The 27,220-nt window shown below is 52.3% G+C and overlaps 9 protein-coding genes and 1 non-coding gene across 10 annotated transcripts; 3 read left to right on the plus strand and 7 right to left on the minus strand.

Annotated features, from left to right (window-relative positions):
- Positions 1-740: 740 nt before the first annotated feature.
- Positions 741-1,403, minus strand: J4E79_004231 (uncharacterized protein; the record flags this gene model as incomplete). Its single annotated transcript, XM_049353119.1, has 1 exon — positions 741-1,403. The coding sequence occupies one exon, from the start codon at positions 1,401-1,403 to the stop codon at positions 741-743; it is 663 nt and encodes a 220-aa protein (XP_049212498.1).
- A 1,160-nt stretch (positions 1,404-2,563) lies between these two features.
- On the plus strand, positions 2,564-2,846 carry J4E79_004232 (uncharacterized protein; the record flags this gene model as incomplete). The annotated part of the gene is made up of 2 exons (XM_049353120.1): positions 2,564-2,692; positions 2,775-2,846. The coding sequence occupies 2 exons, from the start codon at positions 2,564-2,566 to the stop codon at positions 2,844-2,846; spliced, it is 201 nt and encodes a 66-aa protein (XP_049212499.1).
- Positions 2,847-4,319: 1,473 nt separating this feature from the next.
- J4E79_004233 (uncharacterized protein) lies at positions 4,320-5,312 on the minus strand (the record flags this gene model as incomplete). The annotated part of the gene is made up of 1 exon (XM_049353121.1): positions 4,320-5,312. One exon carries the CDS (start codon positions 5,310-5,312, stop codon positions 4,320-4,322), a length of 993 nt encoding a protein of 330 aa, XP_049212500.1.
- Positions 5,313-9,812: 4,500 nt separating this feature from the next.
- On the minus strand, positions 9,813-11,552 carry J4E79_004234 (uncharacterized protein; the record flags this gene model as incomplete). Its single annotated transcript, XM_049353122.1, has 2 exons — positions 9,813-11,418; positions 11,464-11,552. 2 exons carry the CDS (start codon positions 11,550-11,552, stop codon positions 9,813-9,815), a joined length of 1,695 nt encoding a protein of 564 aa, XP_049212501.1.
- A 3,360-nt stretch (positions 11,553-14,912) lies between these two features.
- J4E79_004235 (uncharacterized protein) lies at positions 14,913-15,287 on the minus strand (the record flags this gene model as incomplete). Its single annotated transcript, XM_049353123.1, has 2 exons — positions 14,913-15,073; positions 15,113-15,287. The coding sequence occupies 2 exons, from the start codon at positions 15,285-15,287 to the stop codon at positions 14,913-14,915; spliced, it is 336 nt and encodes a 111-aa protein (XP_049212502.1).
- An 850-nt stretch (positions 15,288-16,137) lies between these two features.
- J4E79_004236 (uncharacterized protein) lies at positions 16,138-17,253 on the plus strand (the record flags this gene model as incomplete). The annotated part of the gene is made up of 2 exons (XM_049353124.1): positions 16,138-16,928; positions 17,022-17,253. The coding sequence occupies 2 exons, from the start codon at positions 16,138-16,140 to the stop codon at positions 17,251-17,253; spliced, it is 1,023 nt and encodes a 340-aa protein (XP_049212503.1).
- Positions 17,254-17,618: 365 nt separating this feature from the next.
- J4E79_004237 lies at positions 17,619-17,690 on the minus strand. Its single transcript has one exon. It is a non-coding gene; the product is annotated as a tRNA-Met (tRNA).
- Positions 17,691-18,303: 613 nt separating this feature from the next.
- Positions 18,304-21,645, plus strand: J4E79_004238 (uncharacterized protein; the record flags this gene model as incomplete). Its single annotated transcript, XM_049353125.1, has 3 exons — positions 18,304-18,535; positions 18,583-20,568; positions 20,618-21,645. The coding sequence occupies 3 exons, from the start codon at positions 18,304-18,306 to the stop codon at positions 21,643-21,645; spliced, it is 3,246 nt and encodes a 1,081-aa protein (XP_049212504.1).
- A 156-nt stretch (positions 21,646-21,801) lies between these two features.
- J4E79_004239 (uncharacterized protein) lies at positions 21,802-23,521 on the minus strand (the record flags this gene model as incomplete). The annotated part of the gene is made up of 5 exons (XM_049353126.1): positions 21,802-21,966; positions 22,023-22,554; positions 22,604-23,018; positions 23,067-23,272; positions 23,325-23,521. 5 exons carry the CDS (start codon positions 23,519-23,521, stop codon positions 21,802-21,804), a joined length of 1,515 nt encoding a protein of 504 aa, XP_049212505.1.
- A 482-nt stretch (positions 23,522-24,003) lies between these two features.
- On the minus strand, positions 24,004-26,403 carry J4E79_004240 (uncharacterized protein; the record flags this gene model as incomplete). The annotated part of the gene is made up of 3 exons (XM_049353127.1): positions 24,004-25,540; positions 25,587-26,340; positions 26,388-26,403. 3 exons carry the CDS (start codon positions 26,401-26,403, stop codon positions 24,004-24,006), a joined length of 2,307 nt encoding a protein of 768 aa, XP_049212506.1.
- Positions 26,404-27,220: the final 817 nt, after the last annotated feature.

A 27,220-nucleotide genomic window follows, 5' to 3' on the forward strand; every position in this document is an offset into this window, starting at 1 on the left:
AGCTGGGTAGTCCCTAGAGGCCGTAGAAGGACCGCACCGAATGTTCAGGGTCTTTGGTATGCAGGTGCAGCAAAAAGAATCGTAATTGTTCGTTCACGTCGGTCCTAAGCGACTGCCATGTATTTGAGCAATAGCGGCTGATGCTATGCCATCATATCTTGGCGGGTGACGTCTTTTCAGGGTCCAGACTTGCGGGGCCCTCTAGCCGCATGTGGCAGCTTCTCGTGCAGCTCAATCAACATTGAGGGCGATGGCGACGAGCCGCAAGGGTTTGCGCTGATCGCTGACATGCTTGCTGTGGAGAAGGGCCCTTTCAATAGGTGGGAATGGCGCGGGCGAGATCTCTAAGCGGAGAGAAGACGTGCAACATGCATGTCACCGCGCGTTAGGGCTGGTGATACTCGGAACACGGGACACGGGTGAGTATTGGATCTGTGAATTCCTCGACTAAAGATCCAACAGCCATCTGACCACTCACTCCCATTAATTCGAATCGAAGCATCGAAACACTAACAAAACCAAACATCGACCAAATAGAGACATGGTGCCTACGTCGCCGATCTACAAAATCTTGCCACAAATAGCCCCTTGCTTCCTGCCCAAAACCGCCCAACACATCTGGCGTAATGAAGCCTCTAGACAATCTGCGATGCCGTTAGACGAGGATCCAACTGGAAGGTGAAGGGGAAACAGATGTCATACCTCAATACATTCGCCGCGAATCATCCGACAGTATCGAATTAGAGGCCAGAGTGGCAAACACCAATGGCGGCGGTAGTAGCACCACCAACCTTGGCAGTGCATTCAACATAGGCAGCATAGACTGCGGCGAGAGCAAAGCCAGCGGTGCCTTCGACAGCGGCCAAAGCAGCGCCAGTGCATCCAGCGATACCGGAAGCGCCTGCGAGCCCAGCAGCAACGACGCAAGAGCCACATGCCCAGTTCTGGAAGCAGCCGCTTCGGCCTGACTTAATACGCGCATCGTGAAGGGCAAGCGCCTGACGCTCCATGCGACGGACCGAGTCGTTGCGAGCGGCAAGCTTGTTGCTCTTGACTTCGGATACAGCGTCGACACTGGCGGCTTCCGGGGCGACCAAGGCCGAGACCTCGAGCGAGAGTTCGGTGAAGACGTATTCTTTGACGTGGTCCGGCCAGGCCTGGACGGCTTCAATGGGTTGCTGAAGGAGGGGGCACCAGTCTTCCACGGTCATCGTGACATAGTCGACGGTGTTGAGGAGGTCGACCATGGCCTTGGTCGGAACATGGACCTTCTCGGCAATGACCTCGATGGGGATTGCTCCCAAAGAAACGTCGATGTCGATGTTGGCCGTCGCATTGACGCTGGCGGCTGCAGCCATGCTGGCAGTAGCAAGGAGAGATAGCTTGAGGAATGAGGCAGTCATGTTGAGGTAGGTAGCTGATGAAGGCCGTGATGTAGGAAAGAGAAGTGAAGGATTTGAGATGAGGATGCAGGAAGGATAGTGAGGCACTGAGCTGATGCTGGAAGAGAGCATTGCGCCCGTTACTTATAACTTTGGCAGCTTCATCAACATACATCTCCTCAATACCTGATTACTGAGGCACTGCATCCGGCGTCGGATACGGATTCAACGACTGCTGGCTCTCCGCTCACATCCTCATCGACATCCGCTGTATTCGCACCATAGCAGAAAGTACCGCGACGGTGACAGACTACCAAGCATACGATTGTTACTGAGGCCGTATCCGAATCAGCCCTAAGGACTTGGACTGCTCGCGCTTTCGCTGACATCGGGTCTATTCGTTGACAGAAGCAGCATGCCCAGCACTAATACGAAATTACCAGAAGTAAGGTCACTGCCAAATGCAGTAACTATATGGCTTCCAAGGACTTGGGTCGCTAGCTGAAAAGGGATCTCAGATGTCTTCACCGCTGAGTATCAGTCATCAGGATGGCCTCGCTATCCCCACTCGGTCCAAATTCAGGCACAAATCTAGACTTATGACCTGCATTAGGTCCGTCTCGACCAGGTCAGCCCTGCGATTCAGGGACATTCAGGGTCTTCCGACTACCTGGATCGGTCCGTCTTTCTGCATCCGCTCGACTGTTCAGACCGGCCCGAGCACGGTCTTGGTAGTGCTCCGGTGTATACTAATCCAACGGCTGCCAAGCATGTTACTTCGAACTTCACATCTTGCGTCCATCATGGTATGCCCAAGCGATGTTTTGTCATGCTGGACCTGCTCGAGGTGATTACTTGTCGGTGAGGTGTAGGGCCTTTGCAACACCATCTCAGCATACTTGGCTTCATTTGCTCGAATCAGTCACGCTCGTATCCAAGTCTCAGCGATGAGATATCGCCGATATTTGCTCATGGCTATGATTTTTGGGGTCAAAGATGATGCCGGAAGGTGTGTTAGACATGAAAGAGGGATGGGTTGAAGGTGCTACGAAAGCTATAAGAACTGAAGGACTTCCGCGGAAAACAAGCATCTCTCATCATCTACAATCATCACCTCCAATCACTCAATCATCACACTTCGCCACTTCAAGTCTTCCACCGACTCATCCCATCCCAACAAAATGTTCTCCAAGACCATCATCCTCGCCCTCTTCGCCTCTTCGGCCGCCTTCGCCGCCTCCATCCAGCAGAGGCAGCTCAACCCCAGCGTCCAGCTCTGCTCCAACAAGGACTTCAACGATTGCACTAACGTGAACTTTCACTTTGGCGTCTGCGGCAAGTCCTTCTCAACACCTCCAGTCTCTACAACTTGGTAGCTAACATCCAGCAGAGGGTGCTGGAAGGCTGAACGACAAGGTCAGCTCGCTCAAGGCGAACGGCCATAACTGCATCTTCTACAAGTAAGTGGTCGCAGAGTTTAGGTCTGGGGTTGCATAAGCTGACTATCTCGTAGTGATACCGGTTGCCGAAATGGAAACGGCGAGATTGCTACCACTGGTGAGGTTGCCGACATCCGCTCCCACGGCTCATTCTCCACTATGAACGATGATGTTTCGTCTTTCTTGTGCAGCATCTAGGGGTAGTTGGCATATTCTTCCTGTCTTCTCGATGCTTAGCAATATCTTGGTGGTGTCGTGCTGGTTCGAGATGAGCTTGGTGCGTGAGCTCGGTACTTGGCTGGAACACACCACGGGAACGTCAGGAATGGAACAGTGTTCGGCCTCCGTAGCTGAAGATGGGTGCAGTTTTATTTTCGATCTCTCTCCCTAGAGAGCATCTTTTGATAGGTTGGCGGTTTAGTTTGATTTGGGGGTAGATCGCGTAGCACGGAAGCCTTTTGGTTTCATAATAAAGCAGTTGTCTCCTGAACGCGCCTGGACAAGCATTCCTTTCATGAGGCTGGATGAAGACGCCAACATACCGGATTTCGGCGGGTGACGTCTCATACAAGGCAACATGCAGGACTGAAGAGTACGTTGGGATCGAAGAAGCAAATTGGAAAGCCTGGCGTCGACGTAGGCTCCAGGGTGTTTGGTGTTGGTGTTCTCTTTGATTGAGGCGGGGCAGCTTTTGGAGGGGTCGATCTACATAGATCGGCCCGATCCTTGCGTCACCCCGGGCCTGCGGTCATCAACCTTCCTTCACAAACACAGCAAAAGCAACAGCATCTCGGTGATCAAGCGTTTCGGTAATGACTGTGGTATTTTTATCGATAACACTAATGCCAACCATATTGGTACCTAGGTAATGAATGATTGAAGGAAAAGTGAGAAACAGAGATCGAGTATTCGTCTCCTGAACGCACCTGAATGGCCACACAGGTTTGAAGACTACACTGGAAATAAACAAGCATATTTGAATATCTGGCGTTGATGTAGACTCCACATTGTATTCAGGTTTGTCCTGAACGAACAGGGTCATGATGTCCTTTGAAGCCTACATTGCGTTCAAGGTTTGCCAACTTACTATCTTAATATCGATGTAGACAGCAGGGTATCTCAAGGTTCTACCTTCGATGTGGAAGCTTGAGGTATCTCAGAAGCCTACATTGCGTTCAGGGTTTGCCAACTTACTATCTTGATACTGATGTAGACAGCAGGGTATCTCAAGGTTCTACCTTCGATGCAGGTGGTTGAGGCATCCCAGAAGCCTACATTGTGTCAACGTTTCGTCAACCTTTTGCTCGAATACCTGACGTAGACTCCAGGGTGTTGCGTATTTTTCTTGCAAAAGATGAAGATAGCAATGAAAATGGGATCTCGATCATGAAGTATTCGGTAATGACTATTGTATTATATCATCGAAAACATTCATCCTCGAAACATTATGAAACCTTGAAACGCTACAAATAAGCTCACACCTTGTCTATTGGCCCTCCTAATCTCCTATCCACTCGTCATCGGACAAAGCCGCATGACTTGCTGACGCCAACTCCACTCGATCTGACTCCGCTCTGTCTTCTGCTGCAGCCTTGTCGAGTGCGATCTGCCTCATCGTCCTGCGCCTTCCCCTAGGCTTTCTGGGAAGTCCACATACTTTCTTGTGCCTTTTCATGTTGTGCTCATACTTTGTTTTGTATCCTTGAGGACATTCTTCGCAATAAAGCGTAACCGAATGCTGCTTTGCGCTGTACACCTTCTGCCTCTCTTTCCTGTCCTGCTCCCTCTCTTTGTAAGTGCTCTCATCTTTAACACTGAGCACGTCGAAAACTTTTGGCGGGGCAATTTCCCGAACTGCCGACGTGCCACACAGACCGCGATATGGAAGTGTTGCTTGTGGCCAGAGTGACAAAGGAGTGACTGATCCAAAGGTTGCTGACTTAAAGAACCAGAGCTTCGTTGTGAATGTTGATTCCAGGAGTAGGATCAGTGCTCGCTCGAAGTTGAAGTCAGCCGCGTCACTGAAAATCGTGCTTGCGGCCAGACATGACGTTCCTTTCAGAACGTAACCTTCTGCAACCAGGTCTTTGATGCACGTTGGAATTTGAGCACCATTAGCACGGCCGGCAAAGTAACTTTCGTATTGCTTGATCCGTGTGATCGCGCCAGAGTCAGCGGTCCCGGATCCACAGTAGACGTTGATGAACAGCTCGCCATCCTTCTCCATGAAGTGAAGATAGACAATCCACGTAGAAGAGGAGATAATGTCGAGAGGAAGCGAACAGGCCAAGAGAGAATCTGGAGAAGGCGGCACGGAACTTTGCAGAATTGCGAGCAAAGATGTTGGAAACAGAACCGCAAAATAGTCGAAGGCTTCGGAGATAGATGCGCGGTTGTGGAACATGTTCCGGGCGAGTTGAGAGGCGGATCGGTCGCAGGAGAGGACTTCGAAAGCCAGGTCAGCAATCGTGGAGTAGGCTTGAGAAGCCATGATGCCGCTCGAGAAGGGTTGAAGAAATTCAGAAGTGAGATGAGCTGAGAAGAAGGAACGAAGGACATGACGTGATGCTTGTCTGACATACCTGAGGCGGGCAGGTGCGATGGTAGTTGTTGAGTTCAGCCAAGCCTCTGGAATGGCAGGCACCACCCACGAATATCGGCTCTGGGGATTGCGACATCGAAAGACCATCTCAATTTCGTGGATACACTAATCCAGCATCTTGTAGTAATCGTCAGCAGAGAACACCAAGTGAGATACATGAGTTCACTTACCTTGCATCTTGCAGGCCCTAGAGGGTACGTGGATGTCATACCGCTGATGCGCAAAGCCTTCGACGACCAAGAACTCGATGTCGATGTCCGGACCTATCTGGCCTCCAGATGATGCCACTGCAGGCCGCTGTTCCTGGTGGATACACAGAGGCGGTAGCGCTCTTGCCACATCGACAGGATGTCGATGTCAATCGACCCTTCGGTCCTTCGAAGATGGGCTGCGGCATGCGACGGCGCAGGACGGCAGTCTCAAGATGCTGCGCGTATTACTGGAACATGGCCAGGCCGATCGGGGTGACGTGAGGGATAGCTGGACTTCGCTGCTGTTCGAGGGGCTCTCGGAAGGACACTGGGGTCTGGTACAGATGCTGTTGGACTTGATCAAGGTATTCTTGTATGCGACCCGTCAAAGCTCGATTGTTGCGACAAAGCCGTCCGGAATGTGCGCCGATACCGTGGAAAGAGGGCTACTCGAATTAGCATTTGCTCAAGCCCAGAAAAAAGAACATCTGGTATCGAGCCGCTCGTAACGGCAGCCTCAGTTCAACAATGCTCTTACCTGAAGATGATCCAACGCACGAGAGTCACACTCACCTCATGGTGCATGTCAATCATAGAGACGCTCACGGCCGAGCACCGCTACACGTCGCGGCGCTGTGCGAGAAGCTTGGTATCATAGTGCTCCTACTCCGCCGCAAGCACATCGATATTGAACTCACTATGAAGTGAGGTCATAGCCGGCGCGATCGTCCTGCCGTGGAGAGCGTCGGTGGCACCGAGTGGATTGATTGTTGGTGTAGGTATGAGGAAGAGTGCTGTTATATAGTAGACCTTCGACCATCCCAGGACGCACGGACTGCATCGCGCGATCAAGCATATGACGTGTACAAATCCGTTCTCTCACCTTCAGATGAGAACGTGGCAAGGAAATATCGCCTTTCCGTGGGGCGCAGCGGGAACCTTGGGAGGGAGAGCCATGCGTCATGAGCCTCAGTCGTTGGAGATCACGATGACGGTGGTGGACCTGGAAGAACGGGTACCGAAGACCAGAGCACTGTCGCCTGCACAATCTTAATCGATGTCGATGATTCGATAGAAGAGGACACCGATGCGAGGTTCGAGGCGTGGACGTGCTTTGACGATGAAGAACTGTTCGCGAGCGATGGGTTGGTGACGTGGAGGCGAGAGCTAGCTCTTGAACTGCTCGGTACTCTCGCTTCCTCGAGGTAGCACGCGCTACCTGGAATGTAATTCGTTTGGTCGTGTTCTGGGCTTCGCAGAGGCAGCCGGTGCTGGGGGGTATCGCGAGGCTTCGTTGGGCTCATTTCGTTGTTTGCAGGTAGACTGAGTTACTGTAGTCACTCATGATAGAATCAGAGGGTCTCATGAAAAGCCGCTCATTCAATTTCGTTTTCTAAAGCAGGAAGCCGAGAGAATTGACTGACCGTTGAGACCCAACGCGCTCAGTCACGTGTCAGTGTTTTGGGCGGGGACCGCGGGCGTTGGCGCGTCGGGTGCGCTAGCGGCAAGGCCCTGCATGCCCTGAACACCAGATCCTCGGGCGAGCATCATGGTTAACCATCGACTCTTCCAGCCCAGGCTCTATTGACTCCCTGCCTACCAATTGTCCTATCACTGACTTTGCGCAAACATCGAACATGTCGAGCGCAACCCGTTTGTACGCATATCACGACAGCGTGTCAGCATCCTCTAGGGCCGCGCGTGCGAAATCGCCGACTCAAGCTTCAGTTAAACTGGATCCCGGACATGTCTTCTCGCTCATCGAATAAGACCATTACGGTGATTGCCACTCGAGAAACCAAAGCCGCTTCGCCGTGTTCGCACACGGACTTTGGAAAGAAGAGACCATTAGGAGTGTCTGCGTCATCCAGTTCGCTAGACGCGATATTACAACTAACCCTCTAAACTTTACAATGCTACTCCCTGCTGCTGAGCTGCATTTACAATAGAGACTTGCTCGAGAATTGTACAAGGTAGTCACAAATGGCGATGTGTGGAATTCTGTTAGCTTCGATCAACATACCATCCGTTGTCGCGTTGTTCTGGTACGTCTTCCCATTGAACTCATTGTTGTCTACCACTAACGTCAATTAAGTTCGATATCCTTCGCATGTATCCTCGCATTACGGCCCTCCTCAAGCATGCCTATACCACGTCTCAGCGTCTCGAAGTTGGCGATCGCGCCCTCCCACCTCACACAAGGGAAAAACTGGATACCCAGGAGCCCACGTCGCCGTTAGGCCACTAACTTCGCAGGATTTCATCTTGATGTAGGCTCTAGGGTGTTCCGGTTTTCCTTTGAATGGGGTGCTCCCTATCCCAGCGAACACCTACATAAGCACAAATATAATGGCTATACATACTGGATAGAGGCGCCATTGTACGGCCATCGCGCTGAACAACCCTCACTATTGGTAGCGGAGCTATCCACGGCGGGGAAAGATGTTGCGCCAGCGATGTCAGCTTTCTACCTGTACGCCGTTGGACTGTGTAATTGCCTTTGGTGAAGACTTCTCCCACTTCAAGTTTGTCAGTATGCTGGCGTTGTTGATGCACACGCTCACTCGATTATTTCACCTGGCACGAAGAGGCTGTAGACCGTGCGAAGAGAAGAGTTGAAGATGGACAGAACAGCTGTGGCATGAGAATCTCGTTACGTGTGAACGGCGATTGGAAAGCGAGGCTGAACTGCTTTGCCAGGCTTCCGGGTGCTCCCGCAAAGAGAGCTGAACTCATGCCGCAAGGCTGAAACCAGCCACGAATGCCATTCTCTAGCTTGTCGTACTGGATACGCAACATGAGCCAATCAAATTGAACATCTTTTTGTTATGAGATTAGCTATCGCTCCTTTCCAATAGTCACTGTATTGAGCCGTGCGCGATGCTAATTTGAGCCTGCAGAATGAACGTCTAGGTACAGCCACTGCGCCTTTGCACTACACAACCTGACTGCGTATTGGTTCAGCCTAACAAAATTAATACCACCCCCACAGACGACCCTCAGCCGCACCAACTCGAAATTGCCCATTGTGGCAATGGCAGTCCTTTAGGGGGCTTTGCACACGTAGCGGGTAGGTACACATACCTGGGTATGGCGCGTGACGCGCATACCAAACCTTTTCCCACCCCAGCGATCCATCATTGCATCGGTCATGATACTCTTTAAACAGCTGTTTGCTGTTTTCTACTTTCTCAGCGTCGCGTGCAGTGATGGGAACAATTTCATGAGCAGCCCTGCAGCGGGCGAAGTCATCGAAGCTGAGGAACCGTACCTGATTTCATGGTCCAATGGCACTTCAGGTCCCGTGTCGATTGATCTTCGTTTTGCTGATACAACCGCGGTGTTGATAACAAGTAAGACTCTTCTAACCTCCAGGCTTCAGTGGCGCAAGAAGTATTGGGATGAAAGCTGATAGCTCCAGATGAGACGCCTAACAACGGCAGTTATACATGGATACCATCTGGTGTGCTTGCAGGCAAAGACAACTACTTCATGGCGATCTGTGATGCAGGCGTGAACGACTGCACCTACACCTTCAACGGACGATTTGCGATCGAAGATGCGGGAGCCTTATCGTCTTCATCGAGTTCGACGATCAGCAGGTCAGTCACATCCTTTCCCGTTACCGCTACAGTTCTTCCATGGAACATCTTCGCTGACAGTCTGGTCGCAATACAGTACCACCCCCTTCACGTCCTCGTCAACCTCTAGCGCTGGCAACAGCTCAACTTCAGCTCTCACTAGCAGCGAAACGAGCCCAAGCGCAACAGCCTCCCCCTCGCCACCCCAAAACACGAATTCTGGTCTGCCCATAGGCGCGAAGATAGCGATAGGATCTGTATGTGGTGTCATTGGCATAGCTCTCATCCTGCTTGGAACGTGTTGCATACTGCGCAAGCGCAAGTGGAGCAAAGCCGCATCGGAACCGCAATTTGCAAACGCAGAAACAGAAAAGGTCCCTGCATCGAACACTGACAACGGTAACTCTGGAGGGCTCGTGGCGGGGATGAGCGAGTTGCATGATGTGCCAGTGAAGAGGTCGAGGGCAGAGCTGCCTTGACTATGCGCAGACGGTTGATAAGAATGCGTGGAAGTAAGGCCCAGTGTAATAAGTTGAGAGACTGGTGTGTCTCTTTGTATGCACATTTTGCTTCAAATATCTACAGCGAAAGTAATCAAGGAGTGTCCATCTACCATCCTATCCCATGCGATCGTCCCAGACGCACTCGACATCACTCGCCTCGTCGCCCCGCCAAACGTTTCCAGGCACGTTCTTCGCCGCGACAGCAGCCCTAAGCTGGGTACCTAGCTCAGGCGGACCGGAACCGATAACCTGCGTCCTACCCTTCTCGACCGTCTCGGTCATGAATGTGTTGACCAAGGAGGGAATATCCGGTCGTGCGTTGTTAAGCCATGTGATAGTGAAGTTAGGGCATTGGCGGCTGAGCTCCTCAACTTTGCGGTCGAGAGACATGGATTCAATAGAAGAAGTTTGCGACAATGAGCCGCCGTCACCAAAGTCTTTGTCTTTGTCGTCATGGAGCTGATGAGATGGCTTTTGGTACTTCGTCGTATCGGGTCGAGTGACAAAGATGCGAATTCTGAAGCGCTTCTTCGCATCCACCGAGACTATAGGTGCCTTCTCTAGCTTATCATCGGTGTAGGCCCGATCTAGACCGGCACCGTCAAGTTGTGACTTCAGATAAGCCAGTTCAGGCGCAATCCAAGCAAGGTTCTCCAGGTGTCGCACTGTCCAGACAAGTTCGATGTTGCGCGCAGGGGAGGCGTCGCTTAATGCGTGCATGATCACGGGAAGGGTATAGGTAATTCCAGTACCGCCAGATACAGCGAGAACGTTGGAGACCTCGTCGTTCGTGATGGCGCTGCCGTATGGTCCCATCATTATGACTGGCGTGGAGGCATCGCGACGCGGGTAGCACATGGCGGCTTGTTCAGCGAGAGCAGCGAGCTTGGCGGTCTCGCCTTTGCAGGCGCGGATGATGTATGTGTGACTCTGCACCGGAGATGAGCTTGTAGGATTAGATCCCGGGGTGAAAGGATGCGATTGCCAGATGTTGAGCGCGGGAAAGGTCAGATAGTAGTGCTGGCCGATCTCCCAGGCTTTATGGCTGTGAGCGAATGTCATGCGCACAATGGTACCCGTTGGGTCTTTGAACGTTTCCATGGTTGTTGGAATGGAGCGGAAACCGAGACCGAGACTTCCGTCCTTGTATCCGGTGTGAATGAGCCAAGTGCGGACGCTGCGGGCGACCAAGTCGAAGCCCATGATGGCTAGTGATGCAATCATCCAGCACGAAAGTTTCTCCCAGTGGCCCCAGCAGGCTCCCAGATAGAGGCCAGCGACAATGAGATGCGATTTGCGGAAGAACTCATAACCCGTCCAGCGGATTACCGGCCTGAGACTGAAGACGAACAAGAAGGTGATGAAGCCTTGTGCGATACAACCCCAGATCATGTACTTCTGACTGATGAATTTTCTGTACGTTGTTGGTTGGGGTTGGTAAAGCTTTGCTTCAACGATCGTCCACACGATCGCGTGTACGAAAGATTGGACAAGGATGATGCGGCCCGTCCAGCGGTGCAAGAAGTTGAAACTTTGATAAGGGATACCTGTGACCATGCTGAGCATAGAGTCGCGGCTACACAGAGCGATGGTCAGGGGAGTCAAAGCAAAGGCGAAAGCACCAACGCGATCGGCAAAGCCACCAATACCGCTGCGGGTGTTGTGTAGGTTGGTGCCTTTGATGGGTGTAATCCACGTCTTGTAGGTGATCCCGGTGAACCTTTGAACGTCAGCTATATTATGCCGTAAGGGTATCCTGACTTACGAAAAGACTGTCAGATAGACGCAGAGCAGCGCCAGGATCAGGACTTGCAACCTCGTAGTATATCTGAATACCTTGGAGCATTCAGGCATGAGATGTCGTCGTACAGTTGAAGATGTCAGCCTGACGAGGCGATACAACAGGCTCTGTCTGGCACCATCTTTTCTTCGTGGTCGAACAAGTCGAGATACGAGAATCGCAAGTAGGATCGCACCAAGGACAGCCCAGAAAATGAAGGTAAAGATCATCGATGTTTGGTGATTGCCGTAAACGGAATCAAGATACTCGCACGACCCGGCATCATTGGTGCACGGGAAGTTCCGCACCGCATAACCCCAATAGTCGATGGTATATTCGACATCGGCATCGTTCTGGATGTGACGAGCGGCTAGCGCGTTGTCGGTGAAGTTGAAAAGCATTGTAATGAGAGGACGCAGCGCAGCTGCAAAGCAAAAAGAACAACAACAAGGAAGAAAGATATATCGTAGTCAGACACAGCAATATGGCACAACGGCCTGGGAGGAAGTCCATCTAATAAATCGAGACTGCCACCCAATTTCGCAGGTTCCACTCCGTAATTGAACCAAGGCTTGTCGTGCGTTGACAGGATGTGGGTTCCGCTGTCAGGTTCCTTCGAAGTGAACGTCCAATCGTGTCGTTTCCGTTACTGGCGCTGAAACAGGACGATACCCACCGACCCGCACTGATGGCGCCGTTCGTTTGGGAGTTCGGATCGGACGGGTATTCGGCAACAACGTCAGACTTCAATGACAGCCGCAGCACACCTCGTAAATAGCATCGTTGGCGTCGTGTAGAAAATTGGGAGACAGCATGATGTAGCGCATGCGTCGCTCTAATCACGATGGACTCTTTTCATGGACGTCGGAAGGTAGCAACAGGCTGTTGTGCAAGAGCCATGCGCCAAGATTTTTATGCTTGTGACTTGCTCTTGACTCTTCAGCCCAAGCATCAAAGGTGTGGCACCTCATCGTCGTGCAATATGGGATCTTGGAAAGTAACTGAGGCATTAGGAGAGCACGAGCGCTTGAAACGCGTTCTCTCATCGCACTAACGCAAAAATCATGACGTAAGCAGTCGCGTCGAGAGCGTCGCTCTGACTGGCCAGCACGGTCCACCGCGACAGAAGCCCAAAGATGCAGCTGCGACGTGCACCATCCTCACGCCTTCACAGTCCCGAGGTCGTGGCCCCATCGTCCCGTCGACCACGAACGCGCATTACGTTCTCATCCATCATGAGCCGCTTCCTCACTCCCTCCATACTGACCCGCCCGAATCATGGCCTGGCTCCAGTCTTAGCTACAGGCGCCTTCCCCCTCCGCCGGAACTCCGTTGTGCTTCGGCTGTAGCCACTGCTCGTCCATATAGAGACACATGATTGGAATACCACGTTCAGCACTCCAATACCTTCAGAGGAATTAGTAAAGCCAGAAGAACAGTAAAAGCCGCTCCAGCCAAAGAGAAGCAAGACGTCCTGATTTCCACCACAAAGACACTCATCACCGTCTCAAGATCAGCTCCCACGAAGATGTCACGAGTTAGGTATGCTAGGCTTTTGCCGCGTCAACGTTGGGCGAGGACCTAGCTAGTTCTTCCAGCAGGCGGGCCGAGAAGAGGAATTGAGCTGCTGTTACGAAACACGCACCGGAGAGGGCATTAGACACTGGCCGAGACGTTAGCCAGCGCAGCCGGGGCTGATTGAGATGTCCCACGTTACTGCAGTCATCGAGAACGTCAGACTCACATACAGGGCGGAATTACGGGTAGTGTCTTATGTCCGACGCGGCAGAGTCAGCCAGTGTCAGCTTGGCCGCCCTGGCGGGGTTAATCGGGCGAAGAAGGTGCCTGACGCGTATTGAAGCAAGATTAAAGATACATATCTCACTGCCCTGGACTGGTCTAGCACAAAGATTTCAACTCCTTTCACGAACGTCTCACCTTCATCTTTAACACGGAAGCAATATGTCTTTTTCATCCGCCCCGAAGACTATCGCTGGGAAGCCTGTCGGTCCCATTGGCTATGGTCTGATGAGTGAGTTGCCATTCAAACGACGGTAATGCGCCGTCACAGTCGCTAAACATCATCTGCACAGCCCTAACGCTTTTCGGTGGCATTACTCATGACGAGGCAATCGAGCCAATGAAGGCCGCTTTGGAAAACGGTGCCACATTTTGGAACGCTGTACGACCCGCGCCAGAAGCTTTGATATAAAGTATCGGCTGACATCCTCGCAGGGAACCTTCTACGGGCCTCCAGATGCGAACTCTCTCCAGCTCCTCAAGCACTACTTTACCAGGTACCCGAAAGATGCATCGCGCGTTGTGCTCAGCATCAAGGGCGCTTACGATGGAGCTACTCAGTCACCAACCGCTAGTCCGGAGGAGATTCGAGCCTCCGTTGACGAGTGTCTGACCTTGCTCGACGGTACCAAGACGATCGATCTCTTTGAGCCCGCGCGCGTTGACCCTAAAGTGCCCATCGAGAAGACTGTCAAGGCGCTTGTTGAACTGGTCGAAGAGGGCAAGATTGGCTCCTATGGTCTCAGCGAGGTGAACGCTCAGACCGTCCGTCGTGCTCACGCCGTACATCCTCCCGCCGCTGTTGAGATTGAACTGAGTCTGTTTTCTCAAGGTGCTCTAGAGGAGGCAGGCGTCGTCGACACTTGCCGCGAGCTTGGCATCCCCGTCGTCGGCTACAGTCCCCTCGACCGCGGCTGGCTCACCGGACAGTTCAAAACTCTCGATGATATCCCCCAGGACGACTTCCGCCGTTTCTACCCACGCTTCCAGCCCGGCAACTTCGAGAAGAACGTAGAGCTAGCTAGTGCTGTTGAGAAAGTTGCTAAAAAGAAGGGGGCTACCAGCGCCCAAGTCGCCATTGCTTGGGTACAGCAGCAGGGTGTTTTGCCTATTCCTGGTTCCACCAAAGTGGAGCGCGTCCTGGAGAACACCAAGTACGTAGAGCTTACCGAAGCCGAGACTGAAGAGCTTCACGAAGCTCTTAGCAAGGCACATGTCTCAGGTCATCGATACCCTGAGATGTTCCAAGCTCATCTCGACAAATAGCAGAGTACCAAAACATCATTGTTGCAATCGCCGTGCAAAAGGGTTTTGATGGATCATTGGACACATCTCAACTCGTTGACAGCAATACCCGCTATGCAATCATCTTCATCGTCAGCATTGAGATGGCTGTTCAGGGATCATGCGAGACTACGAAAGCGCGCGGTTTTCATCGACACAGTATACTTGTTGATCTAGCTAAAGAGCAGTAACCAATCAGCCTACGTTTACTAGCATTATAACATGTACAAATCTTGCCTTCTCCGTCACAGTCCCACAAGTATATTTTGAGCAATGCGTATGCCTGATCTTGGGAGCGGCCTTGTTATTAAGATGTGGCAGTTTGTATGTACCAAGATGCCCCACAAGGTCTAGCTACTCCTAGTGCTGCCAGCTTCCTCCACTTCATCCACCATCTGCTTCGTCTGCTTTGACCAATTCTCAATCTCTTCCTTCGCAGTATGAAGCCATCTCCTAGCAACATCTTCGCCGCTCATCCGGTTCGATTGCTTTCCACGAAGGGCCTGTTCGACTGCATATGATGCGTATTTGATAGATCGCTGATGCGCACCGAGAAACTCGATGAGCTGGACTTGGTGCGCGGCTTTGGATATTTCTGAATCGAGGTCTTGGGAGGAAACCGTCGGACTGACTGCGGCTGCGGAGTCTGTTCGGCACAACGTGGCTTCTGTGATGTTTGCTTTTGGCGCTGGGCAGGGCGTTTCTGGGGTCTTGCTCTCGGTCATTGTAGCGATTATTTCGAAGAAGTGGGAGAGCAGGGCGAGCTGAAGGTCAGAATTCTTATCGCGCGTCCTTTTCGCTCGCAACGTCACTCTGATTTCGTTTACTTATCCTCAACACCTCAATTCCCGTGCCTTCAATTAACGAGCTATGATGCACCCCTCTTCAAGACGCAAACACCGTACGTCAACGGTGTCCTCACATTCCGCCGCGCCAGCACGGTCGTTCGATTCTGCGTCACATTTTGACAGCGCATCGTCAGCTGTAAATGGGTAATATCCATATTTCGTCGCGTTGTTGCTTCTACACAGGCACAATTGACTTCAGCCAGTTCACCTAGCAAACGATACGCTTGGCCAACGGCTGAGCTAGGTACAGCTTAGCCTTTCCAATTCTTTATGCAGCACCACGTTGCATGTGAATTTCTGCGAACAGTCTCATGATGCGAGTCTATTCGCTGTTTTAGTGTAGCCGTCTTCCAAGCTGTCAGCCTTCTTGCAGCGACGGGAAGCGTGCGCAAAGCTAGCCGCTTTCAGCCATGCAACCCCACTTGTCCCACTCGTACGATCCGTCCATAATGCGTCATACCATGCGTCTCATCACTCACCCATCCAAGGCGAAACCATCGTGCCTGGTACAGAATCTCCCAACGTGATCTAGACAGGAACTTGCGACTGCCCCGTAGCCAATGTGCGCGTCATGACCTAGGTACCTGACCTTGGCGGTGCTGCCCTCCACCTGTACATATGCTCAAGGCAGGTAGCATGCGCCAGAATTTACCTTTCAAGATACGCTTTCGCATCATCCCAGACAATCATTCTCGCAACGAAAGCCCTGGAATCGTGGATCTCCAACATGGCGCCGCTATCCGACTACCTCAGCTTCTACACCTCCATGGCAAAAGCTATGTTTACTATCATCTTCGCACGCCTTTACAAACCTCAGCGCCCTCCCCACCGCGATCTGCAAGGCCAAACTGCGATAGTGACAGGCGCGAACAGCGGCATCGGTCTTTCGATCGCAACTGCGCTAGCAAAACAAGGTGCAGTCGTGTATCTCGCCTGCCGCAATCTCGAAAAAGGCGATGCAGCTGTGGCTTCCATCGCTTCGCAACTCGGGTCCGAGGCTAGCAAAAGGTTGTTTTGCTGGAAACTCGATGTTGGAGATTTGGAGAGTGTACGTGTGTTTTGCGAGAGATGGAAAGAGGAGGGCAAGAAGATTGATATGCTTTGTCACAACGCTGGGATAGCGGGGCCGCCTGAAGGTTCGAGGACTAAGGATGAGAAAGGCCGCGACGTGGTTCTTGTCACGAACTTTCTGGGCAGCTTCTTGATGACGAATCTGCTCGAAGGATATCTAGGCGAGAAGGCAAGAGTTGTTTTTACGAGTAGTACTGGGCACTACGCCGCCGCAGAGACATTGATGCGCCCGAATCTGGAAGCCGTGGCATCAAAGACCACCAGTGATGAGGGCGGCGTTGTGCAGAAGCTTCTGCACAAGACAAAAGCGTATCTTGGTATAGGAACGACTACCCTTCAATCATACGCGCTATCAAAAGCACACCAAGTCCTCTTCGCCGCTCTTCTCCAGCGCCGCTTCGACTCCAGCCCAAAAAACCACCGTACAGCACAAGCATTCAGTCCTGGGTTTACGTCTACGCCCATCTTCGGCAAATTCGCCGTCTCTTGGAAAACATGGTTGAGCAACCCTCTTTTCGCCGTTCTCAAAACGACGGAAAGGTATGTCGCGGTGGATACGGATGAGGGCGCAAAGACTGGAGCCTGGCTGGCGAGTTGTGGTGGGGAGGAAGGGGTCGAAGGGGGATATTGGGAGTGGACGAGTAGAAGGATGAGCCTTGTTGAGTTTGTGGAAAGGCAGCTTGGGGAGAAGGAGTGGAAGGTGCAATGCGAGAAGGTTTGGAGAGGATGGGAAGAGGATAGTGGTTGTACTTGGGTCACAGTCAAGACTTGATGTAGTGCTAGTAGAGTTGGTCGGAGCAGAATCAGAAGTCGAGAGTGATTTGTCCTTTTGATCTTCTGTCTTTTGAGTTCCCTGTCCTACCTGGACTCAGATAGTGAACTATGCCTAAAGCGTGTCAGAGTAGGTCAGGTGTTGCATCGAAAGAAAGTGAGGTCGCTAAAGAACGTAGCAGTGGCATACGACACAGCTTATAATCTCGAAAGTATGATTATCATGACCGTGATAAAAGCAGTTTATGTTGGGACTATGGACGAAGGGGGTAGCAAAAAGGGGTTGCTTAACCCCGGCCTAGAGATGTAGGTGATCAACTACCTGGACAAAGGTCTAGCAAAAACAAAAGAAACATGCACAACATGTAGCTGCTCTCGGTTTCGATCCGAGGTCCTCCGGGTTATGAGCCCGGCGCGCTTCCGCTGCGCCAAGCAGCTTTTGGCAGTTGCTGCTTGATGTACATCTTGAGAACTGATAGACATATTACTGCTACTGCTTCTATTCTAGCCCGTTCTGACCTCGTGTTAGAACATTATTCCAACGTCGAATTAGAAAAAGAGTTGTTGAAAGTCGGGCTGATCCATTCACCAAGGTGGGGCGGGGTATGACTCCGATTTGACTCCTCGCGAATACTGAAGAGTACAAAATTTACTTCCTAACTGCTCAGGTGTCTTGTACGCGTAGAAAGCGCTAAGGATGTGGAGCGTAGTGCATTGTGCGAGGGGCAGATTGAAGCTCTTGTGAGGATGCAGGGTGTTCGAAAAGACGAACACGGAAAAAGTAACGAACCGCAAATTCAGGTCGTAACAAACATCAAAGTCTGAAAGTAAGATAGCGTGGTGTGGTTGATCAACATATTGCTGCGGGATAAAATTGCTGTCAAGCATCGTGGGCAAGCCAATCGATTGCATGAGACGAAAGCGAAAGCGGTTAGCGGCAAAACGCGCTTGAACGCGACCCGTGGACATGTGGACGCGTCCCACGCACTTTAGATCTCCGCTCCGTCACCCGCGTCTCCTCCAACTCCAACCATGACGCCTGCCAGAACCAATGAGTAGCTATTCACCAGGCATTCCATCCTCTTTTGACCCTGCGCTGCTACATTCCGAATTCGAATTTCTCGACAACGCGCCCGCCCCATCCTCGCATTCCGACGAACTAGACGCATTGCACGACTGCATCGCCGAAGACACCGCAAAGAAGAATAGTGCCGGTGTCGTCATACAGCATCGCGCCTGGAACGTAGCGGATATATTCAGGAGTGAAGGAGAAGGACCAGCTGGTACTACCAGCGTGCACGCGCGCTGTAACCGGTACTAATCCCGCCAGATACGCCTGCAAAGCGCCAGAAGCAGTCACCAGTCAAGCGCCTCCCTACACAACCTTCAATTGACATCACAACATTCCCTTCGTCGCCTCCGACTTTCGAAATGCCGCTCATTTCGTCACCCATCGCATACCCGCCGAGCTCATCGATGCCACAGCCGCCCTCGCCGAAGAAGAGGAAGCGCCCAGAAGACGCACGAGAGCCACTGAAGGATGTGCCAAACAACAATGCAACACGCAAGATTGGAGGCTTTTTGGACGACTCCGACGATGAAGAAGACATTGCGGCCCTGAAGGAACACACGTTGAAGCGGAGGGCTGTCAGCAGCATCAAAGACCTCCCAGCTGTTCCTGAAGGCTTAGCAGACTACACACCCCCTGCGAGCCAGGACGAGTTCGCAGACCCCGAATCGATACCGGTAGACGATCTCGACAACTACAGCTTCAAGTCACAATCACAATCGCCGGTAAAGCGGCCGCACACATCGCATCAGCCAACTTCAGCACAATCCGCACCGGGCGTTCTGGCCCGTAACGCGTGGGGGAAGGCCTTTCATATAGGCAAGAAGGCCCAACGCGAGACCCAGACGTACGAAGAGATCATTGCAGCACGATCCGAACCCGTGGAAGGAAAGGCGAGAACGAGCTATTATGGTCTCAACATCCACCAGCTCATGGACGAGGCGAAGGCGCTTGATCAGGAGAAGGCCATGAATGCGTCCTTGAAGAATCTTGACCTAGCAGCACAACCATCAATCGAGCAGCCAGTGGCTAAGGGTGGAAAGACCAATCGCACACTCATGTGGACTGAAAAGTACCGAGCGAAGAAATTCACAGACTTGGTAGGAGACGAACGTACACATCGATCGGTGTTACGGTGGCTGAAGGCGTGGGACCCAATCGTCTTCCCCGGTTCTGGCAAAGCGAAGCCAAAGAAAGCAAAGGACGGGTTCCAAGAAGACGAACAGAGACATCGCAAGATTTTGCTGCTGACTGGGCCTCCTGGGCTCGGAAAGACCACCCTAGCTCATGTCTGCGCACGACAAGCAGGCTATGAAGTGCAGGAGATCAACGCTTCGGACGAGCGTAGCGGTGCTGTCGTCAAAGGCCGCATTCGAGATATGGTTGGAACTGAAAATGTCCGTGGTGTCAATACCAGCACCGTGAACGGCAAGGTGCGAAAAGCTGGAAAGCCAGTATGCGTTGTGGTCGATGAAGTAGATGGTGTCGTTGGCAGCGGAGGCTCAGGCGAAGGTGGCTTCGTCAAGGCACTTATCGACTTGATTAATCTGGACGAGCGAAACACAAAGGCAATCGGTCAGCAGCAGTCAACAGCGGGCACCAAGAAGAAGAAGGGTGACAACTTCAGACTCTTGCGGCCACTCATCCTTATCTGCAACGACCTCTACCACCCTTCGCTGCGGCCACTGCGACAGTCCTCAATGGCTGAGATTGTGCATATCCGTAAGCCTGCCCTCAACATGGTCGTCTCGCGCATGCAGGAGATCTTCGGCAAGGAAGGCATCCAATGCGATTCGGATGGCGTGCGCCGTCTCTGCGAAGCTACGTGGGGTGTCAGCACAAAGAAAGAGGGCGGGACGGGCAGTGGCACTGGCGAAGGAGACATACGTGGCGTTATGGTGGTGGCCGAATGGATAGCAGCTCGGTTACGATCATCACACGATGTGAAGTCCAAGGAGAGGCCCCATCTATCGCGGAAGTGGATAGAAGACAACCTCATTGGCGACTTGCGACATGGTGGTGGAGCCGCTCGAAGCCTGGGGAGAGGCGGTGCAAAAGACGTTGTCGACCGTGTATTCCGTGAGGGTGCTGGCTTCCCGAAGCAAGCTGAAACGACCGATGCAAAATCGGCAGCCGTGAGGGCCAAGAGCGGTGTGATCGGAGTTGCTGAAGCAGGCAAACGGAGAGCTATGGATCGTCTTAGGGAGATGGTCGATACGAGCGGGGATTGCGATCGCATCGTGACAGGTATGTCTCACCTCATATCACGGCCTCATCAAATGCTAACACTGAACAGACTGCTTCACTGCCTATCCCGAGAAGCCGTTTCAAGACGATACTCTTCTCAGCAAACCATCTGCTGCATACGAATGGTTGTACTTCCATGACACAATCAACTCGGCCGTTCACGGATCTCAGGAATGGGAACTAGCACCATATCTGTCGAACTCTGTCCTTGCCTTCCACAACCTCTTCGCTTCGCCTATCCGGTCATCTGCAAACCCCGTAGCAGATCCAGATGCACAGCCAGCACCTTTCTCAGGACCGGGTGCAAGCTTTGCAGCTTTGGAGCAGACCAAGGCTAGCAGGAGTCAGTTGATGGCGCTGCAGACAAGTCTTAGTCTACCGTTGACGCGCATGTTTCGAAGTCCAGAGGAGATGGCCATGGAGCTCATACCATACGTCTTGCGTATGTTGTCACCCGACGTAAAACCTGTTCTCGTCAACACCGGTGCATCAGGGTCAAAGTCTTTCGCCACGGCATCCGTCCGCAAAGCTTCAGAGAAAGAACTCGTCAAGAAAGCTGTAGAAGCAATGACAGCTACTGGCATTCGGTTCGAAAAGTCGCGAATCGAGACCGAAGACGTAGCGAACAGAAATGCTGGCTTCGTCTGGCGTATGGAGCCCGCTTTGGACGTTCTAGCAACGTTTGAAACGCTTGCAGGCAGAAAAGACGACAAGGGGCGCTACGCAGTTCGCAGCGTCTTGGAACAAGAATGGCGCAAAGAATCCGCTCTTCGTGAACATGCCAATCGCAAGCGCCGCGGTGGTATGGATGAATACGAGGAGGAGATTGAGGCTAGCAAAAAAGAAGAGAAGACGACGGAAGAGAAGGTCGCTGAAGCCAGCAAGAAGGCCGTAAAACGGGACTTCTTTGGCAGGGTGATTGTAGAAACGGATAAGAGTAGGAAGGAAGCGAAGAGGAAGCAAGACAGTGGGGAGATGCAGGGTGACGTGGGTAGGATATGGGTATCCTTCCACGAAGGATTCTCGAACGCGGTACGGAAACCTGTCACTATTGACGACATTATGAGGGGACTTTAGCTTTACATTATACGCCAGGCTGAGGAAGTCGGCACCGGTGGATGACGATAATACATTTGTAGTCCGCAAGCTCAAGCAACCCATTTAGCATTTTCAGCTCGTCCATGCGATCGGCATGGCAAGCCCGGAGATTCCGACTTCTCCACACACCTCAATCTAATGCACAGCCGTAACTTGGTTGCCGGCGAGCTTCTTCTTCGCAGCATCAATCCTCTCCAGTTCTATGATCCGCTGCTTGTCGTCCAAGTTGTCAGGAAGCGTGCCAAGCGCACGATCGCCGAACAGCAGGTCGATCTCCTCCAGTGTGAGCTGTTTCGTCTCCTAGGGGATTGGTCAGCATGTATCCTTGCAACTAGTTCTTCTAGGGAAGTACGTACCTTGAACACAAACCAGATAGTCGGGAACGTGACGCAGAGATTGAAAGCCACAAAGATGAAGTAAAACTTGTAAGTAATCTCACCTAGCCCGATGGGCGACACCTGACTCCACACAGTTCCCACAAGCCAGTTACCAAATCCGGTTGCGAAAGCAGAACCGCGTCCACGGATACTCAGCGGGAGAATCTCACTGGCGTATACCCATGAAATTGGACCGAAGGACATCGAGAAGATGCAAGATACCAGGAACAAAAAGAAGACTCCAGCGGCAGATAGCGAGTCTCTTCGGGATCCTGTAGCACCTTCGACCTGAGATCCGATAATCGCCTCGCAGATGAGGGCAATGGAGATACCAATCGTACCGAAGAGAAGGGGCTTCTTGCGGCCAACACGATCGAGGAGGAAGACGATGAAGAAGAGGTTGAACACGGGACCGACGATGTTGTAGATGCTAGTAACGAGGAGGTTGCGGTCACCGACGATGCCGAGGTTCTCGTAGAGAATGGTGGAGTAGTAACCGATAACGTTGATACTGCAATCACGTTAGTATAACCAGATCACCGAACGGACAGAGAACATACCCAGTCATCTGCGTAAACACCTGAACAAGCGTGGCATGCATAAGCCTCTTCCGCCACACGGGAACGGTAAACATGACTTTCCAGCCCGGCGCGGTAATCGCTTTCTCCGCATCAATAGTCAACTTGATCTCATTGAACTCGCTTTGGATCCAGTCGTCGTTGCTACCATTGTAGTGCAGTTTGCGAAGCACCTTCAGTGCGTCGTCTGCACGATCGATCTCGACGAGGTAACGCGGCGATTCAGGGAAGAACAGCATACCGCATATGATGATCAAGCAAGGTAAGCATTGGAAAGCGAGGGGGAAGCGCCAGGAGAAGGAGTTTGTTGCAGGTACTTTTGAGGAGCCGTAACCGACCCAGGTAGAAATGATAAAACCTACGCCAATCATCTGCTGCGTGAGACCGGTGATTAGACCTGGGTTTTGTTAGTATTGCAAGGGTGATTTGGTTTAGAAAGACTGACCTCGCGTTTTGGGGTGAGCGCATTCGGTTTGGTAGATGGGTACGGACATGGACATTAGCCCTACTGCCCATCCAGCCAGGATCCGTCCGACAAGTATCATAGCGAGGTCCTGGGCGGCGCATTGGAGTACAGCACCCACCAGGTTTATCAGGGCTCCGATCATGATTGTTTTCCTGCGGCCGAACCTATCCATAGTAAAACCTCCCCTACTATTTGTCAGTACATGCCAGCTTCTCTAAACAAGAGACATCCACGTACATCAGCGAACCGAAAAATGCTCCACCCGAAAACGTCGCATTGATGGCTCCTATAATCGGCGATGTCTTGTCTGTGTCGAAGAAGGCGAGGAAGTTGGGTGATTGGATGACAATAGTCATTACTCCAGAGTCATATCCGAAGAGGAAGCTGCCCGTGCCAGCGAAGACGGCAAGGGCAATGTTGAAGATGAGACCCATGGTTGCTACCTTGGCCGATCAGATCAGCGATGCTTGCACGGAAGGCTGGAACTTGTGGGTGACAGTCCTTTTCAACGCGCTGTCGCTGCAGGTATATATTGCCCCGGGCAACTGGGTGCCCACGCCATCGACGCATGCTGGTCATGTTACATCTTCAGGCCAGCCTCGCGTAACAAGCATTTAACCGGAAGTTCGCGCCTAGTTTCCACGGTGCGATCCCGCATAGACTTTGAACATGTCTGTTGGCGGCCAAGTATTTGCTGATCTTGCTGCCATAAAACCCGGGGAACAAGTGGAAGGATGTTGGGGTACAGTAGCGTGCGGGGAGGCATGTTGAATTTCCGCCAATGAATGGAGCCCCCACTAGCTCGCTTCGCTGATGTAGGACCGTTGCAGCGGCTCTGCTTTACGCTCATGGCCGTTGAGACTTACTGAGAACAGGTGCGGGATGTATGACCCCTCATGATGGCCGGAATGCGAGCCTATCCTAGCTTCGAGACCTTCCAGTCTCCACCCAGAACATCCATACCTTTGAGCTCACCATCGGCGCTGACCTCCAAGACACCCTTCTGATCACCCTTGGTATCCACCAAAGTCGCTTTGTCACCTTCTTTCACACCATAAAGTCTAACCTCACCACCGGTAACGAGCCAGTCATAACCAAAGCCGCCTTCGCCCTCTGCTTGCCCGAGCACGAGAACAGTGCCTTCCCTAACAAACAACGGTAATTGGAGGAAGCTATACTTCTCCTTGACCCATCGACCGCCCTGCATTTTTTTACCGTCCCAAAAGCTGAACCAACGACCTGGTGGCAGGTAGTAATCAACGCTACCGTCTTCCTCGAAGACCGGGGCAGCGAGGATCTGACTGCCCACGAAGAATTGGCGGTCCACATACCAGGATGTTGGATCATCTGGAAACTCTAGAGCCGTCGCGCGGACGCTGGTAGGCCATCCATTAGCAACGCTCTCTTCTGCCTGCGCGAACAGATATGGCATGAGGCTGCGCTTGAGCTGCACCCAGTGTCGGAGGACCTCAGTGCAGTTTTCGGGCTCTTCGGATGAATCGTCGACTAACCATGGCACGCGATACGAGTTCGAGCCATGGAGTCGACTATGCGAGTTGAGCAGTCCAAACGCAACCCAGCGCTTATAGATCCAGGGTGGCGGTTTGCCCTCAAAGCCACCAATGTCGCTCGTCCAGAACGCGAAGGATGCAAGCCCAAGGCTCAGGCCACCACGCACTGACTCAGAAAGCGCAGCGGGTGTTGACTCGCAGTCGCCGCCCCAATGAAGTGGAAAGCGTTGCGATCCTGCGCATGCTGTGCGCGCGAACAGTATGGCTTCGTGCTCACCCTCCCGCTTTTGTACTGCCTCGTATACAAGTTTGTTGTAGATGAAGGCGTAGTAGTTGTGCATGCGGCTTGGATCCACGCTCTTATCGTGCCATCGGACGTTCTTCGTTGGTATGCGCTCACCAAAGTCCGTTTTGATGGAGCTGACACCCACGTCGAAGAGCTTCTCCATGCACTCCCGGAACCAGTCGCAAGCTTCAGGGTTTGTGAAATCCACGATACCCATGCCAGTCTGCCAGAGGTCCCACTGCCACACGTCTCCGTTCGTCTTCTTGAGCAGATAGCCTTTCTCAGCCGCATAATTGAACACAGGACTTGCTTGGCCGATGTAAGGATTAGTCCAGACACTGACTTTGTTGATGAGTCCATCATCTTTCATGCGTTTGATCTGACCAGCAGGGTCGGAGAAGCTCTCTGGATCCCAGATAAAGTCGCACCAGTGGAAAGCGCGCAGCCAAAAGCAGTCGAAATGGAATACTTCGACTGGTATCTTGGAATCTGACATCTTTTCAACGAAGTGGCGGACGGTCTGCTCATCGTAGGAAGTCGTAAATGATGTGCTGAGCCAGAGGCCGTATGACCACGCCGGAACCCTATTCGACTTGCCAGTAAGAATGGAGTACTTGGTAAGTACTTCTTTGGGGCTTGGTCCATAAATGAGATACCTTGGAAGTTAGCCAGGAGATCAATCGAGTTACTCGCGATGCTCACCATTTCAAGCGTTGCCCTTCAACTGTAGTCTGCAATCTTGAGCATCGTTCGCTACCAATCTCCATATCAATCTTATCGGGTGTGTCGATAAAGACGCCGTAACCCCTTGAGCTGAGCCAGAACGATACGTTCTTGTAAGCCTGCTCGCTAGACGTACCTCCGTCTTCGTTCCAAACTTCAACATTTTGACCAATCTTGTTCCATGCACCAAAACGTTCACCTAAACCGTGGATAGTCTCGCCGACACTGAGTTCGGTCTGAGTAAACATGTAATGTTTATGTGCAGCGAGATCCTCCACACTCTTGGGGGTGCTGAGGGCGGGTGAGTACGCTAGTCCGACGCTCCGGTGGAGAAGAGAAGTCAATGTTTTAGATTCGTCAGTGGCATGAAATTTGATGTCGAAGGTATGCTCATCAGAGCTAATGGTCGCGCTTAGTCCCCCTGAAGTGACCGTGGTCCCTTTCTTTTGCTTCAAGATCTCGCTTTTGCACTCCGGCTTGCCTGCCGGGTACAAGTCAAAGTCTGGTCCCATTCGCCTGGCACCAGCGAAGTGCGTCGCTTCGAGAGAGATGACGCCGTCGAACTGGGCTTCGATCTCGACGGATATGGTGCTCAGATTCAAGGTATCGCCTCTGGTGAAGATCTTCCTGCTAGGACATAACAAAGTGACCGCCTTGTTGTCTTCCCGAGGCGTGACAGTATAGACTTCTTCAGCATGCTGAACTGTGAACTGGTCATTGACCAGCCACATACCTGTACGATCATTAGCGGCAACATTTCACAGGCTGCGAGGCTCATACCATCACGAAACTTCATGTTTGCGTCGTCTTCGAATGTAGGCGCTCACGACAAAGTATAGGACAGTCCGACGATGATGTCGTGATTGACGTCTGATGTTCTTCTCTCGACATTCCATACTACCAAGAACCATATTGGCGTTCGGATATGCGGTCCGTCCCGTTGGCGATGCTTGGAGCATACGGTTCTGTATGGACGGACACTTCGGTGTCAGATTGCCCGACGCTCCTTGCGCTGCGGGGTACCGCTCGAGACGCTGCAATGATCAACATTGCTATGCGAAAATCAAAAATCCCGCTCGCAAAAGGCCATCGCCTCAGAGAACTGGCTCCGAGTGAGCACCGATCTTGTTATTAGCCGACTTCTCGAACATACAAGGGTCATGGAGCTTTTGCCCTTGCCAGCTATAAGGACTCCGGTCCTGCAGCGCTTACACGGCACTTTCTTGACCATCACCTGAGCATGCCCATGAACAGTGCGCGTCGGGATAGTTTCCCTCACTGATTCGTGTGCAGACTCAAAAAGACAGTTCCGACGATACCTTCTGCAAGGGGTGTTGTAGTTCACGTGAAGGGGTAGTCGCGACGCCCCGCATCAACAACCAGCCACTGAGATGACGGGAGGGCGTTTCACCAGTGTGGCATCCCGCGCACTTCCTTGGTATACCTATTGCCTTACGCGGCACAGTGTGAAAGCTGCACGTATATCAACAGCCACACTTCAGCATGGGAAGTCGAAAGTAAGGGGAACATCGCAAAGCGAATGAGGACGGGACCCTGCTGCCGGAAATGCCTCCGGCGCGAAACGTTGTCCACCGACCCACAACCCACCCTTC

This window comes from Alternaria viburni (genome assembly GCF_023758015.1).
Source record: "Alternaria viburni strain BMP 2772 chromosome Unknown scaffold_7, whole genome shotgun sequence".
Lineage (NCBI taxonomy): Eukaryota > Fungi > Ascomycota > Dothideomycetes > Pleosporales > Pleosporaceae > Alternaria > Alternaria viburni.